Genomic DNA, 14,724 nt, shown 5'->3' with positions numbered 1-14,724 from the left:
TATAGTAGCTTTAAAAGGTTAATGTGACTTTTTGGTAATCCCAAAACGTGTCCTTGCACTTTCAATACGGTGATAGTGATCAACAAATTAGCAAATGCATGAAAAGTATTTACAAATAGTTGTTCCTCATTAATTTACATGACTATGACACATGCGTGAGAGTATACACCTTCAAAATTGACCATACATACAATACAAGCACACGTTCAATCACTCGTCATGTTACACGCGCATGCACATTTGAGTTATACGAAACGTGACTATTTCTATTGATGACTACTTATATTGCTGTGAGAATGACAATTAGTATTCCCATTCTGTAGCTTGGCGCTCGATGATAACTCTGATAAGCACTTTGACATTGAAGCACGAACATCTTCAGCTAGACTAGAAACATCCTCGGAAGTTAAGTTGCTGGTGTCCACCCAAGGCAGAACTTTCACGGTGACTGTTCCTGGAAAACAAAATGCAATCAGCTGAACTATAATGATGGTGGAACATTAAACAATGAATTAATTCCGGTTATCTGAGGTATCTTCCTATAAGTTGATTTTTAAAATGTAGATGTGTGTGAAGTAAAATGATGTACAAATGGCTTTGAGTCGCAAAAAACCGGTTTGAATAAATAAAACCGCAAGCAGCAAGAGCTTAACGCATTAATGTGAATGTAGAACAGGGTTCTCGCAAAGTGACCTACAAGAGCTTCTTTACACTGTACTAGCTGTAATACTCGGTGCTGCCTGGGCTCACTTCATATTCTACCACTACTTTAACGCACAACAACTCCTGTCATATCGGCATTCTTTTTGGCGACGGAGTTGGGTGGGAAATGAGGGTGCCATCTATCGGTTGTCGCCCCAGACTCACTAAAGAACTTGTTTTCTATCTTCTTTCCCCGGATCAAACCTGCGTGGGCCCTGACAGTGAGCTAAAACTGCTGCATACGCTAGCAGCATTATAGAATGTCTGAAGATGCCTGAAGAAAATGTTAAAAGCGCAATATTAGGGAACCATGGTAACCAAAGAAAACATTCCAAAAGTCATTGTTGAGGCCCAAGAACCATTATTACCCATTTCGGTCGAAAAAGCTCTCAATAAAAATAAAGTGAAACCTCGATATAACGATACTCTGCAGATCCAGAAAAATATTGCTATAGAGGGGCTATTGTTATATGTCTCGAGAGTTAGCATTATCATCAATAACAGTCAAATTTATGCTGCTGCCATCTCTTCTGAATTGGTGCTGTTAGCCGTCACATAAAATGCTTTTATTCGCAAAAAAAAGTCTAACTGTGATTAATAAAATTCATCCAGTTGTTGTTCAACAGTGTAAAGTGGTTTTACTGCGCAACACTTTCGTGTATTACATAGTAAATAGCTTCGCGGCAACTTCCTAACACTTTCGGAGGGTAGATAGCGCAAAACACAGTCGATGTTCATTATGTTGCGACTGTTCTATTATAATTACTGATAAGATGCAAGTCCCAATTGTTATCCTATTTTATCCCACGTTATTTTCCCACCCAGTATAACAACCTACAAAAACCATTCAATCCAATACAACGTCTAAACTCAGCTCTGCCTCCCCTCTTTCTCACAAAGAAATGTACAAAAATTTGTGTTTTTCGTTTGTCAAAATTGTGTTTGACCTCAACACTTGATATTGAAGCATTTGGCGCACACACAAGAGCATGCATGTAGTTAATTATGACAATTTTCTTACCATTTTCTAACCTGATGCAGTTTCACTGCAACTGCTCACATTATAACTAAATTAATAACATAATTAACGGAATTCCGTTCAAATATGAATTTTCTTACAAAGTTAATTTTTTTTTTCAACCGTTCGATACACAAATGACCTCCGAATAAAATGTCAGTTTTCCCATCGAACGAGGAGGGTCATTATAATGAACGTTGAATGCACCAATCTTATTGAATACCCTCGATTCGGCACACGGCCCCCCCCCCCACAGCGCCCCGCGAAGGATTTTTTTTATAAATTCAATCCAATGATAACTTTATACCCCTTTACTTTAATCTCTCTCTCTCTCTTCAGGTTCTTACGATTATGTAAAATAATCGTAAGAATTACGATTATTTTACAAATGACAAAAAAGAAGAAAATTACTACTACTGGAAAAGACGTATACAATGATCTTATGCACTTCGTGATGTCCTGTACGGCGTTACTGTACTGCAGTTTGTTTTTTGTTTTTTTTTAATGCCATAGTCTCCTATTCCCAAAAAACAATAGAACATAAACAATAGTCACCTATTCCTATACCGACCTATTCCTTTGCGACCCATGCGACTTTGTTTTTCGAAATTAGTGAAAAATTTGGCGTAATAAGTGCATTTATAACAGGACTGTACGAGGATTTGTACGACTCATCACGAAAGCCCCTGCGAATCACATTTAGATCGTCCTCCATGATCTCAAGAGAGCCTGGCTGTTAATGGATTTGTACGACACACACCTTGCAAGCTCCTGCGCAACAACTTTGGGACGGCACTCATTGCTCAAGAATCCCTGGATGAAAGGGAATTTGTTCGAACCCACCGCCGAAGCCTCTGGCAAATAAAAGTCCTGGTAGGGATCCACAGTTCAAGATTCCACTGGCTGTTAGTGGATTTTTATGGCCCACCTCGAAAACCCCTGCCACTCAAGTTTGTGTTGTGACCCATAGCTTGAGTCCCTGGCTTAGTGGATTCGTACGACCCTTCTCGGAAGCCCCTGTTAATTACGTTTCAGTCGGGACACCATAGCTCAGAGTCCCGAGCTGTTAATAGATTTAGACTGTTTGGATTAGGACAACGACCCATCTTGCGAGCCCGGCGACCAAAGTTTGGGTCGCGACCCATAGGTTAAGAACCCCTGGCCTATGGCGATCAAGAGTGCCCATAAGAGTTTGTAAGCATGTGACTGAACATGGCATGAGCGTGGGACAAGGTCGATGAGCGATCGTAAGAGTGACTTAGAACATGTGGAAAGCATGTGAGTGATCAAAGCAGTGAGGAGTCACATGATCGACAATAAGAATAATGTACAGAGCAATGGACCAAATCAGTGAATGACCAAAAGAGCAACCCAGAGATGACACGAGAATGAGAGAGACCTAGAAAGTGTGCAAGCACAGGAGAGACCTAAAGAGTGACCCAGAGAGTGTGTAAGTATAGGAGAGACCTAAAGAGTGACCCAGAGAGTGTGTAAGTATAGGAGAGACCTAAAGAGTGACCCACAGAGCAGATACTAGGTAAGCGAACGACCAAAAGAATGACCAAAAAAAAAATTAATCAGGGAAATGTGCCAACATGTCCTGAGAGCCCCAGTAACCTTGAGAGTGTGTAAGCATATATAGGAGCGACCTAGAGAGCGTGGGACCAGGTCAGTGAACGACCAAATATTGACCAAAATAATGTGACCAAGGAAGTGTGCAACCACGGCGAGTGATGAAAAGAGTGACTTTAGAGACAGAGGCGTATTTTCGAGTGGAGAGAAGACATATAAGGATTATATGTCAGGGAGTGAGTGACCTAACGAGATACCTACAGTCTGTGTGAATCAGGGTGGTAAATTTGAGGGATGAGTGATCAAGAAAACTAATTAAGCATATTAATTAGTATGCTAATTAGTATGCATATTAGTTAATGCATATTTTTACTAGCTAAACCAACAAACACCTCTGACATCATTCGCAGGGTCAACAATTTCTGCTTTGCTCATGATCCCCCCCCCCACCCCACCCCACCCCATGATCAAAGTCAGGCTCTGCTAGCGGTGTCTTGTTTTAATTGATACGTGCAGGGAGGGTACGAGCAGCGCCTCAATCAAATTATCATACATAGACACAAGATATTTGTGTAAAAGATATCTGTGTGTAAGTCCAGGGGGGGGGGGGGAGTGGGTTCCCAAAAAATATATTGTCCTTCCCGAACTGAACGACATTGCACAGGGACGGAATGTGAAAGTTTTATATTGATTAATTGAAAAAACAAAATGCAAACACAGTATTTTGAAAACACTAACTGTTGAATAAAGGGGGGGGGGGCGGCAAAAAATTTCTGCGTAATTCAATAATTTCAGCCGCAGCTGTTTGGTACGGCTAGGCTGACCATGGTTGCTCGAGAAAAATACGGAAAATTGGGCTCCGAAATATGAGAAAATACGGGCCGTTGCCAATTACCGCCAAAAATGATGCAGATAGTAAGCAAGTCGCCAACTCATAATCGCAGAAAAGTCGTCAAAGTCCCACTTCAAATTGCAGTGAATTAAAAAAAAAAATTTTTTTTAATTCACTATGATGTCTGAGTTGGAAAGGGGCCGTTCAAGTATTACGTCATCATCGATGGGGGGGGGGGAGGGGTTTCCGATTTGCTGACTTTTGATCACAAGGGGGAGGGTTTGGATAATGCTTACGTCATGAACCACCCTTTATGAAAATATGAGTTGGATTCAGAGGGGCAGAGCTGATGACGAAATTTTGCTGACAAGGTGGGGGGGGGGGTAAAAATGGCTAAAAATTTGCTTACGTAATACTTGAACGGCCCCAAAGGTAATTTCAATCGTTGATTTGAAGAATAAAAAGTCAAGTAGGCTCCGTTGGAAATACGTGAAAAACCGGGAAATTTTTGCAAAAAAGTCAGAACATTAAAATAGCAGAAAACACCGATTCTGTAAGGGGAAATACGGGACGTATAGCACGTCACTTCAAGATTAGTGAAAGGTCAAAGTTTGTTTACTTATATCTGTGACAGATAACAAACTGTTTGCATAGGACTCACATAATCATAAGCTGAAAGAAGGGTATTGGGCTTTTATTACTTTTTAATGAGGTGACAGACCCGGTTTCTTCTGTTTTTCTCACTGTCGCGACGTTTTTGCAAAAATGTCCCGTTTCTTCACCGTTAATTGGTCCGTTAATTTCAACGAGGCCAACTTGACTTTTATTCTTCAAATCAACGATTGAAATTATCTTCCAAACTCAGAAATGACATTGTGATAATTACAACTACGAATAAGAATATTTATTTCACACTAGAAGGGGGGGGGGCCCTGACGGCTTCGGCGTCCAACCCCCCCCCCCCTCAAAATCCTCCAATGGACCTAACTACTCGTGTCACATTTTCTTTATCAAGCAAAATATTCCTCAGGCACTGCGAATGCCTGCAAAATAGTCATCCAATTGCCAGTTTCCCACTCTGATTTCATCATCGGCAATAAAGCACAATACTACCACTATCTGCAGTGCACCACAATGAGAAATTCAGCGAAAAACGCAATGCACCACCATCGGCGATACAGCAAAATAAGTAATGCACTGCTATCATAAATACAGCATAATACTCGATGCAGCACAATACATACGTTATACACAACGATAGGCAATAAACAATATATATTTTTTTTAATTTTCAAATACACAATAAGTAATGCACCACCATATGAAGTGCATCACAATAAGGAATGCACCACTATATGCGGTGAATCTCAACACGCATAACACCATCATCGGAAATAAAGCACAATACTACCATTATATGCAGTGCACCACAAAGAGAAATACAGCACAAAACCCAATGCACCACCATCGGCAATACGGCAAAATAAGTAGTGCACCATGATAGGGAATGCACCACAATACGCAATACAGCAAAACAAGTAGTGCACCACGATAAGGAATGCACCACAATACGCAATACAGCACAATACATAATAAAGCATAAGCACTGCATTACGATAAACAAAACAGCACAATAGGCAATGCACCAGAGGAGTACGCAATGCATCACATTAAGCAAAGCACAGTAATACGCAATGCACCACAACACGCAATAAGCACTGCATTACAATAAGCAATACAGCACGTATGCACTACAATACGTAATACAACAGAATATGCGATGCATCGCAATAGGCAAAGTACCATAAAAATGCAATGCACCACAATACATAACAATAAGCACTGCATTACGATAAACAAAACAGCACAATATGCAATGCACCAGAGTACGCAATGTATCACATTAAGCAAAGCACAGTAATACGCAATGCACCACAATACGCAATAAGCACTGCATTGCAATAAGGAATACAGCAAGTATGCACCACAATACGTAATACATAACAGTACGCAACCAGCAAAACCAGCAATGCACTGCAATTAGCGAAGCATCACAATGCGCAATACGGACTGCATTATAATAAGCAAGCAATACAGCATGCGATGCATTAAAACGAGCATTGTACCACTATTTGCAGTGCACTGCAATAAGCAATTAAACAATACAGCACAATAGCAATAACCACTGCATTATATTAAGCAAGCAATACAGCACGCGATGCATTACAATACGTGATGCATAACAATAGCAATGCACCACAATCAGCAATTCACCATATTGCAGTGGGCACGACATTATAATAAGCAATACGGCACACGACGTACTAAAATACGTAATGCGTAACAATACATAATGCAGCATAATAAGCAGTAGGCACGACATTATAATAAGCAATACGGCACACAAAATACTAAAATACGTAATGCATAACAATCAGCGATGCACCACAGTACGCAATACATCACAAAACGTAATATACCACAATACGCAATACACCCCAAAACCCAATACACCACAGTACGCAATACAGCCCAAAACGTAATATACCACAATTCGCAATACACTCCAAAACACAATACACCACAATACGTAATGCACCATAATACGCAATACGTACTGCATTATAATAAGCAATAATGCACGCGATGCACTACAAACACGTAATGCATAACTACGCAAAACACACCACAATAAGCGATACAGAGAGATATATATAAACAATATTGAGCTGTATTGCTTATTGTGGTGTGTTTTGCGTAGTTATGCATTACTTGTGTAACGCAATACAGCACTATACATTGCAATAAGCTCAACAATACACCATAACCACTTAAATACGATAAAAAAGCGATGCACTATAATCAGCGATGCACAACTATTTACAGTGCACCACAATAAGCAATACAGCCCAATACGCAATGCATCACAATACGCAATGCATCACAATACGCAATAAGCACTGCATTGCAATGAGAAATACAGCACGCGATGCACTATAATGCATGACAATACACAACGCACAACAATCAGCAATGCACCACAATAAACGATACAGCACGATACGCTATACGCAATGCATAATAATAAGCAATACAGCACGATACGCTATACGCAATGCATAATAATAAGCAATACAGCACGATACGCTATACGCAATGCATAATAATAAGCAATACAGCACGATACGCTATACGCAATTTTATTTATTTATTTATTATATACAAACCTGTGCAAGGCCAGTAGGCTCTAACTCCACAGGTGCACTATTCAAACAATCAATAAAATTGGAAAGAGACGGCAATGCATAATAATAAGCAATACAACACGATACGCTATACGCAATGCATAATAATAAGCAATACAACACGATACACTATACGCAATGCATAATAATAAGCAATACAACACGATACACTATACGCAATGCATAATAATAAGCAATACAGCACGCGATGCACTACAATACGCAATGCACCACTATTTACAGTGCACCGCAATACAGCATAAAACGTAATTCACCGCAATACGTGATGTACGAAGCACCATAATATACGCTAAAAGCAAAAGCACTGCATTACAATAAGCAATACATCACGTGATGCGCAATGCACCATCATTTGAAAAGCACTAAAATAAGAAATACGGCGTATAAAGCATACAATGCACCAACCGTCATAGGCAATACAGCACAATAAGTAGAGCACCCTATCTATTCAGGGTATTGCAAAAAAGCAATGCATCACTATGTTCAGGGCACCACATTAAGCAATACAGCACTTAATTCACCACCATCGGCAATACAGCAAAATAATTAGTGCACCCCTATATTCACAATATTGTGCCTATATTGCGCAATATGGTGCACTGAATATAGTGGTGCATTGCTTATTGCGGTGCTTTGAATATGGTGGTGTACTAATTATTGTGCGCGATAAGCAAAACAACACAATGCGTAATATTCCACCATCGGCAGTACAAAACAATAAGTAATACACCGCCTTTGGTGTATAAAGGACGTAATAAAAGTGCTTTTATTACGTTTAGGGATTTTGTAGAAGGTCGATTTGTTTACTTATATTTGTTACAGACAAGTAACTGTCCGCAGTGACATCTAACGAGTCTTTAGGCTTTGGTAAAAAGTCGATTTGTTTACCTATATTTGTTTTAGACTACATATTATTTGCGATGACATCTATTGAGTCTTTATGACCTGAAGTGTCATTATTGGTATTTTGAGCATATTTTCTGGAGAAAATACTGTAAATTAAGCTCAGAAATACGGAATATCGCCAGTTATCGTCAAAATTGATGATAGTAGTAATTGATGATTGAAGTAAGCACATTTGTGTGTGTGTGCCAACTCGTGCTAAAAATCATAGAAAAGTCGCCAATCTCGGGAAATGAAGCCCACTTCAAATTGCAGTGAATTAAAATAAAAAGACGTGAAAAAAAATGCGAGATGATTTTTCTTGTTTGTGGTCTTGATATAATTTCTGAGTTTGAAACATACTTTATTTATTGATTTGATGAATAAAATTAAGAATTAAAAGTAAAGTTGGCTTCGCTGAAAATACGGGATAAACCGGGACATTTTTGCAAAAAATTCGAAGCAGCCAGAAAAACAGGGAAGACCGGGATGTATGGTCACCCAACGTATGGTTCTTATGTCACAGCTTGCTATAATGTAACATACACGGAGTGTCAGCCAACTCCACACTAGAAATACATATTTAGAGTGGTGTTGAGTCACACCCCCCCCCCGCCACATTGTAAATATATGCACGAATATGACACATCCCCCCCCCCTTTTTTTTATTTCGATAGTTTCGAGATTAATTTACACGTGCGGGGTTTAATATCTACTCTATAATATAAAATCACAAACTCGAAAAGGGCCTGTTTCTATGTAACAGAAATCGGTTACGCTTTTTGGTGAAGATTTCATTTAACTCTTGAATATATCGGGAACTTTTTGACTCATCGGGACCAAATTATGTGTACGTACCGAGAGGCTTGCCACACCCACCCTCCTGCGGCATGACCCCTAGGCTGAGATAGTTAGAATAGACATTTATGAGACCCTGGGCCGTAACTAGTCTGGAGCAACCGGGGCACTGAAGAAGTAGGGTAACTGCCCCGCGGAAAAATTTAGGAGGCAGCAGTTTTCTAGGTGAGAACAAAGAATACGAGAAAAAAGAACAAAGTTATAAAATTATCGACAGAAACCGCGAAGCGTGGCTTATACGTTGAAATCAAAATTTCAAAATTTATTTGATCGCAATTTATTACCCTTATCGGAGCCCCAACGTCCCTCACTGGGAGGAATGAAAATCCGGAAAGTCGAAAGTCGGCTTATGCAGTGAAATTAAAATTTCAAAATTTTATTTCATCGCAATTTATCATCTTGATTGGCGCCCCAGAATGCCTTTCGCCGTGAGAAATGCAAATCTCGACATAAATCGCGAGGTGCGGCGTATACGGTAAAACTAAAATTTTCAATTCGACCCTTGCGGGATTTTAACCCTGTAGGGATTTTGACCTGTCGACCCATGACCGAGATCCATATCCCACTACTGATGCTAGGAAAAACATTAGTGGAAGAAAGTGAATATAAAGATAAGTTTGATTTTCTCCATCAGCAAAACTGGTAAAAGAGAGCCTCAGCTTCTAATTGTTAAAAGCCATGCTTGAGTTCAAAATCTGTGTGAAGTTACCTCCAATTCTTGCACATAAAACCTCGTGGGTGACAAAAAACATTTTCGAAAACTGGCTCATGAAACTCTAGCTTCGAAAAACGAAATCAAAAAATAGCACTTCCTTTCGGGAAATGTTAGAGGAGATATAATTCGACAAACTTTTCATTACATGCTTATTTGGCAGCTTTCATTAAAAACAATTTAAAACGTAATTCAAAACGTATTTAATTAATAATTTTCGCGACATAATTTTCATTCCTTACGTATTTATAATTGAAGTGTTTCTCGCTCGCTCGCCCACTCATTTGCCATTCAGTTCGGTTTCTGGGCTCCACTCGTAGGGAACATTACTGTGAATGAAAATTTCTGCTTCTCGATAATAATTCTTTTATCACCGCTTGAGTCTTCTTTAATTTCTAACCTAGATGGCAGAACTTCCTGTGTGAATCAAACTGTGGAAATACTAGTTTAGGCAGCACGAGCTAGAGATAAAAAAGGACACCCCTCAGGGTTGGTCAATCAGTGCTGTCACAAGGAAAGAGTGGACTCAGAAAAATAAGAAATACATTTGAATTTTTTTTGAGAATTTCCTACGCAGGGTCTCAGAAAAATTGCTTTGTCCAGGAACCCCCCATGATTGGTCTTAAGACGGTCCTGTGGTCGACACGAGCCTTTTTTTAGGTGGGGATTTTGCCCCACTAGCCTTTCTAATTGCCCCACCAGTGAAGATAAGAAAATGACCACTAGTGGGGGCCAAAGCCCTTTTCTTGTTTTCCTGACGCAGCTTCAACCAAACCAATATGAAGAGGGAGTCAAAGAAAAACCTCATGCAAAAGATTTCGCCATTTACGGGACCGATTTTTTTATGACTGGTGTTTTTTTGTTTTTTCAAGAAGGAAAAGAAAAGTTCAGCTGAAAAAGTTTTCCAGAGACTGACTTCTCTGGAATAAGTCTTTTGCTCTCATAAAAAGTACGACGACGAACAGATAGAGGATGGCCGAGGCGAAGGATATGACCATTAATTGGTCATTTTTTTCTTTGATGCTCATTAAAGTGAAAACGATTTAGTTATATAACCCTGGGAGTAGAAAGGATCTAAAGTTACCGGGTTGTCATCAGATGCCGGGGTTAAAACATTCTATTTTAGAGCAATATAGATAGATAAACATCAATGTGGTAGCACAAAACCATTCAAATTCGGACATTGGGTGGTCTCCAGATCCAAAGAGATGGGGAATGAAGAAAAAAACAAATACACTGGAGAGAAAAAACCCCGTTTATACGACTTCGGCCAGACGGAATCACAGCATAGTTTTTATTTAGTCGTGATTCTCACATAATTTTTATTTAACTTTCGCATTATTCTTAAAAGTTATCTGAATATGAAGAAAACAAAGAAAACGTCACATGAGATTATGATTTCTTTTATAAATTTAATCCAAAGAGGAATTTGCCCTTTTACTTTAATCTCTCTCTTCAGGATTCATTTGACCCACTCGGCTAATGTCCGAATTACGGGCTTTCGCCAGACCCTACATGTCGATCCCTATATATGAATCACTGAGATATCGATATTCAGATTCCTTTGACTGTTAGAGTTGACATAGCTAACCATAATAATTATGATTAGCTATGCCTAATTATAAATGGCCATAATTGTCACAAAAAAAAATACTCCTACGTGGTGATAACCTCGAATCATATGGAACGATATACAGAGGCTGGGGGGGGGGGGGTTAAAAAGCTCGTATTTCGGATATTGGAAGGGTCAACTGGGCTAGTCAGTTCGCGAAGTGGCCAATTTTTCGTGCTTTGGAAGTATAATACTTTGGAATAACATATACACAGTTATTCTCCTCTCTGGGCTAAATCCCCCCACTACCACTGTGGGGGGCCCATGGGCGCTGGACCTGCCCTCCCAGAACAACACTTTGCCATGTACCCGGGTTGAAAGGGTTCTATCTACAGTGAAGTACAAAATGATTCAGGAGTGGGGAATATCCATGAATAAGGAACTATTACCCGCGTCTTCACTAGCGTGAATTTGGTAATCTGCAAATTCTTTCTTAAGACCAACTTAGAGGTTTAATTTTGGGAAATCTTTTCCTGGGGAGTCTCAACAGTATTAAAAAAAATCTACTGACATAATTATTGTTTATAGCTTCAACAAGGCCGTAACGGGGGGGAGCGTGGAGTCCGGTCCCTTAGAAATGTGAGAAAATGACTGAAAAAAAGGAAAAAGATGGCCAAATATATTGTCTGACCACTTTGTACCCCCTCCGAACGAAACTTCTGGCCTGAGCTTCAGTGGTTGCGGCTCGGCTATGATGAATCAGTGAATCAGGCTGTCAAAACATGTAATTTTCTTCATATAGATTGAAAGATTTTTCTACCGTTACATTGCTTTCGGATAAACCTTGAAAATTTTTAATTAAGATGTTCATGATACGGTCTAACTTTGTGCAATATTATTTGGCGTTTAAAGTCTATTTGAAATTTGAGAGAGAAAGAATTTCGAAAAATCCTCAAAGAGAAAAATCATCGGGAACCGCAGTGTTTGTGCCGGATAGAAAAAGCGATAAATGCCAGAAAAAAGGCAACCCTGAATCCTTTGCTTTTTACCAAGTCGGAAAATTAAATGAATTTCGAAATTATTGATCGCCATTGATCTTGGTATGCTCCACAAACCGCTTGCGACGACAAACGGAAATCCCGACAGAAAGCGCGAAGTGCGGCTTATACGGCGAAATTAAATTTTTCAATTCGACCGTGTGGGGATTTTGAATTGTCGGGATTATGAACGGAAACGCCAAAAACTTCATCAACAATTTTGGTGATGAGGTGGAGCTACATACTGATATTGTTCGATGTCCTCGGAAGAACTAAAATATGTGATGACAAGTTTAAAAAATTATTAAAGGATATTTCGAGCGCGGTATAAAAAAATGTTGTGATAGAAGGGGGTTCAGCGTAGTAAAGGATATCATCGCATCCGAGGCTATAGACAATCCAAACAAGATTTGAAAAAATACCATTGTAGCAGGGTTTGTTATTATATTGAGCATCTTTGTAGCAAGGTTTTATCGTATTTTGTTTATTTTAAAATTGCGTAAGTATTTATACTGTACAGTATAGAATATAAATGATCTCATATTTCCTGCAATTAAGCTAGACAGCAATAGGACATAATTGCAATGCCTATAACACCATCGTCACGAAGAAAAACTTGAGTTATGTTTTTCTCACCTGTATCGAATATTCTTTTACCCATGCTATAAAAGTCTGAATATGAGGAAAACACAACAGGTACGATAGGGATCTGAAAAACAGAAGACGAATCTCATCACGTAACTTTGAAGCTAATCATTTTAACCACAGCAAATGCCAAGATCACGCATCATATAACAAATGCTTCATTACCATTATGTTACGAATAAATCGATAGTCCAAAACTACCCAAAATGACCGATACTTTCATGATATGATCATACTTACAACTGAGTTTTCATGCATAAAAAAAATCGGAAAGTGTTAGAAAATTAACAAAAGAAAAAGACTAAAAGAGGGAGAAGAACTTAAAATAATCTCGAGTAATGGTAGTCTTGGGGTTACGTATCTTACCTTTGTCTGAATTGCGATGTGGAATGCGCCTTTCTTGAAAGGCAGGAGGGTCTCTTCCTCATTACCGAATCCTTCAGGAAAAACCCAAAGCTTGATCTGAAAAAAAAAATGCATGTAAAATAAACTACTGTAAAATAGATAAACCTTAATAAGATACGCTGGTGGGTCTATATCGTAACTCCTCGTTCGTTTCCTCCCATTAGTCGTTTCATATATAACATTAAGTGTTCAGAAAATTTCCCGCTTGTGAAAATGGTCACGAATTATTAGAGCTATATCGATTATCTTGATACTACGCCAACACGATGCATAAAAGATGGCGGTTTAGAAATGGCGATATCACAATATACATTTGACACTTCACGAAACTTTCAAAAATCAATAACATGCGACTGAAATCACATGGAAAAAACAATAATTGCACCATAAGGAAACAGATTTTTCGTTCTATTCACATGCATTGAGCGCAAAATGGATGTACAGTCAAACCTCGTTAATGAGTCACTCTTGGAAGAGCAAAAATATGACTTGATATGCGGAGTGACTCATTAAACGGAGTAAGCCATAGCTGTGCCATTTCCTGCCTGAGGATAATAGGAACTTCCAAAAAGTGATCCGGTAAGCGGAGTGACGTGTTAACCGGGTGACGCACTAACGAGGTTTGACTGTATATACGCGGTTAAGTTATTTGAAGAAATAAAAACGCCGAAGGATTAAAGAGGCATCATGAAAATTACAATACAGAAAAATTTCCAGATTTTAATTAAGTTCTCCAGTCCTAAATCCTCAACGAAAAAACTATCACGGGTAAGTGCGAGATGTCACCGACAATTCTAACACAGTAAATACATAAGTCGTCACCATAGGCGGAAATAGACTTGGAAGTCTGCGGGAAGGGGGGGGGCACAATGATGATGATGTCATCAATTCATATATGCATATATACATTATATCAGTCAACTTCACCTTTGACACTGGGGGGCAATGCCCCCCACGCCCCTCGTATCTCCGCCCATGGTCGTCACGCAAACTTTTTCGCTACGGGGACTCAAAGGAGAAGTGGTACTTGACCGCTCTGCACCAAAGGAATAGCATTGCATGTCATGGTCTCGAAAACGTGACATTTTTTCCATATTTCGTACGATTAAACATCATGATTTTTCACATGCACACACATGGATGTTCACTAAACACAAACTCGAAAGCTAGACAAGACATTTTCAATTTCATGGTGCAAAATCAACTTGCTGGACAACAATTGTATGTCATCCGACCCACCAGA

The 14,724-nt window shown here is 39.2% G+C and overlaps 1 protein-coding gene across 1 annotated transcript in view; it reads right to left on the bottom strand.

Moving 5' to 3' along the window:
* Positions 1–266: 266 nt before the first annotated feature.
* The window catches only part of LOC149083861 (1-acyl-sn-glycerol-3-phosphate acyltransferase beta-like), a 32,580-nt gene continuing 18,122 nt past the window's right edge, over positions 267–14,724 (bottom strand). The window contains exons 4-6 of the mRNA XM_089235224.1: positions 13,443–13,538; positions 13,068–13,140; positions 267–454 (exon numbers count right to left, since the gene is read on the bottom strand). Of these exons, the coding sequence (XP_089091350.1) occupies positions 267–454; positions 13,068–13,140; positions 13,443–13,538 (357 nt within the window). The remainder of the gene's footprint in view (positions 455–13,067; positions 13,141–13,442; positions 13,539–14,724) is intronic.

Source organism: Pholcus phalangioides, unplaced genomic scaffold, assembly GCF_987345545.1.
Source record: "Pholcus phalangioides strain wild (caught in Gottingen) unplaced genomic scaffold, Ppha-v1.0 ptg000008l_1, whole genome shotgun sequence".
NCBI classification, from domain to species: Eukaryota; Metazoa; Arthropoda; class Arachnida; order Araneae; family Pholcidae; genus Pholcus; species Pholcus phalangioides.
This window is presented reverse-complemented; position numbering and strand designations above follow the sequence as displayed.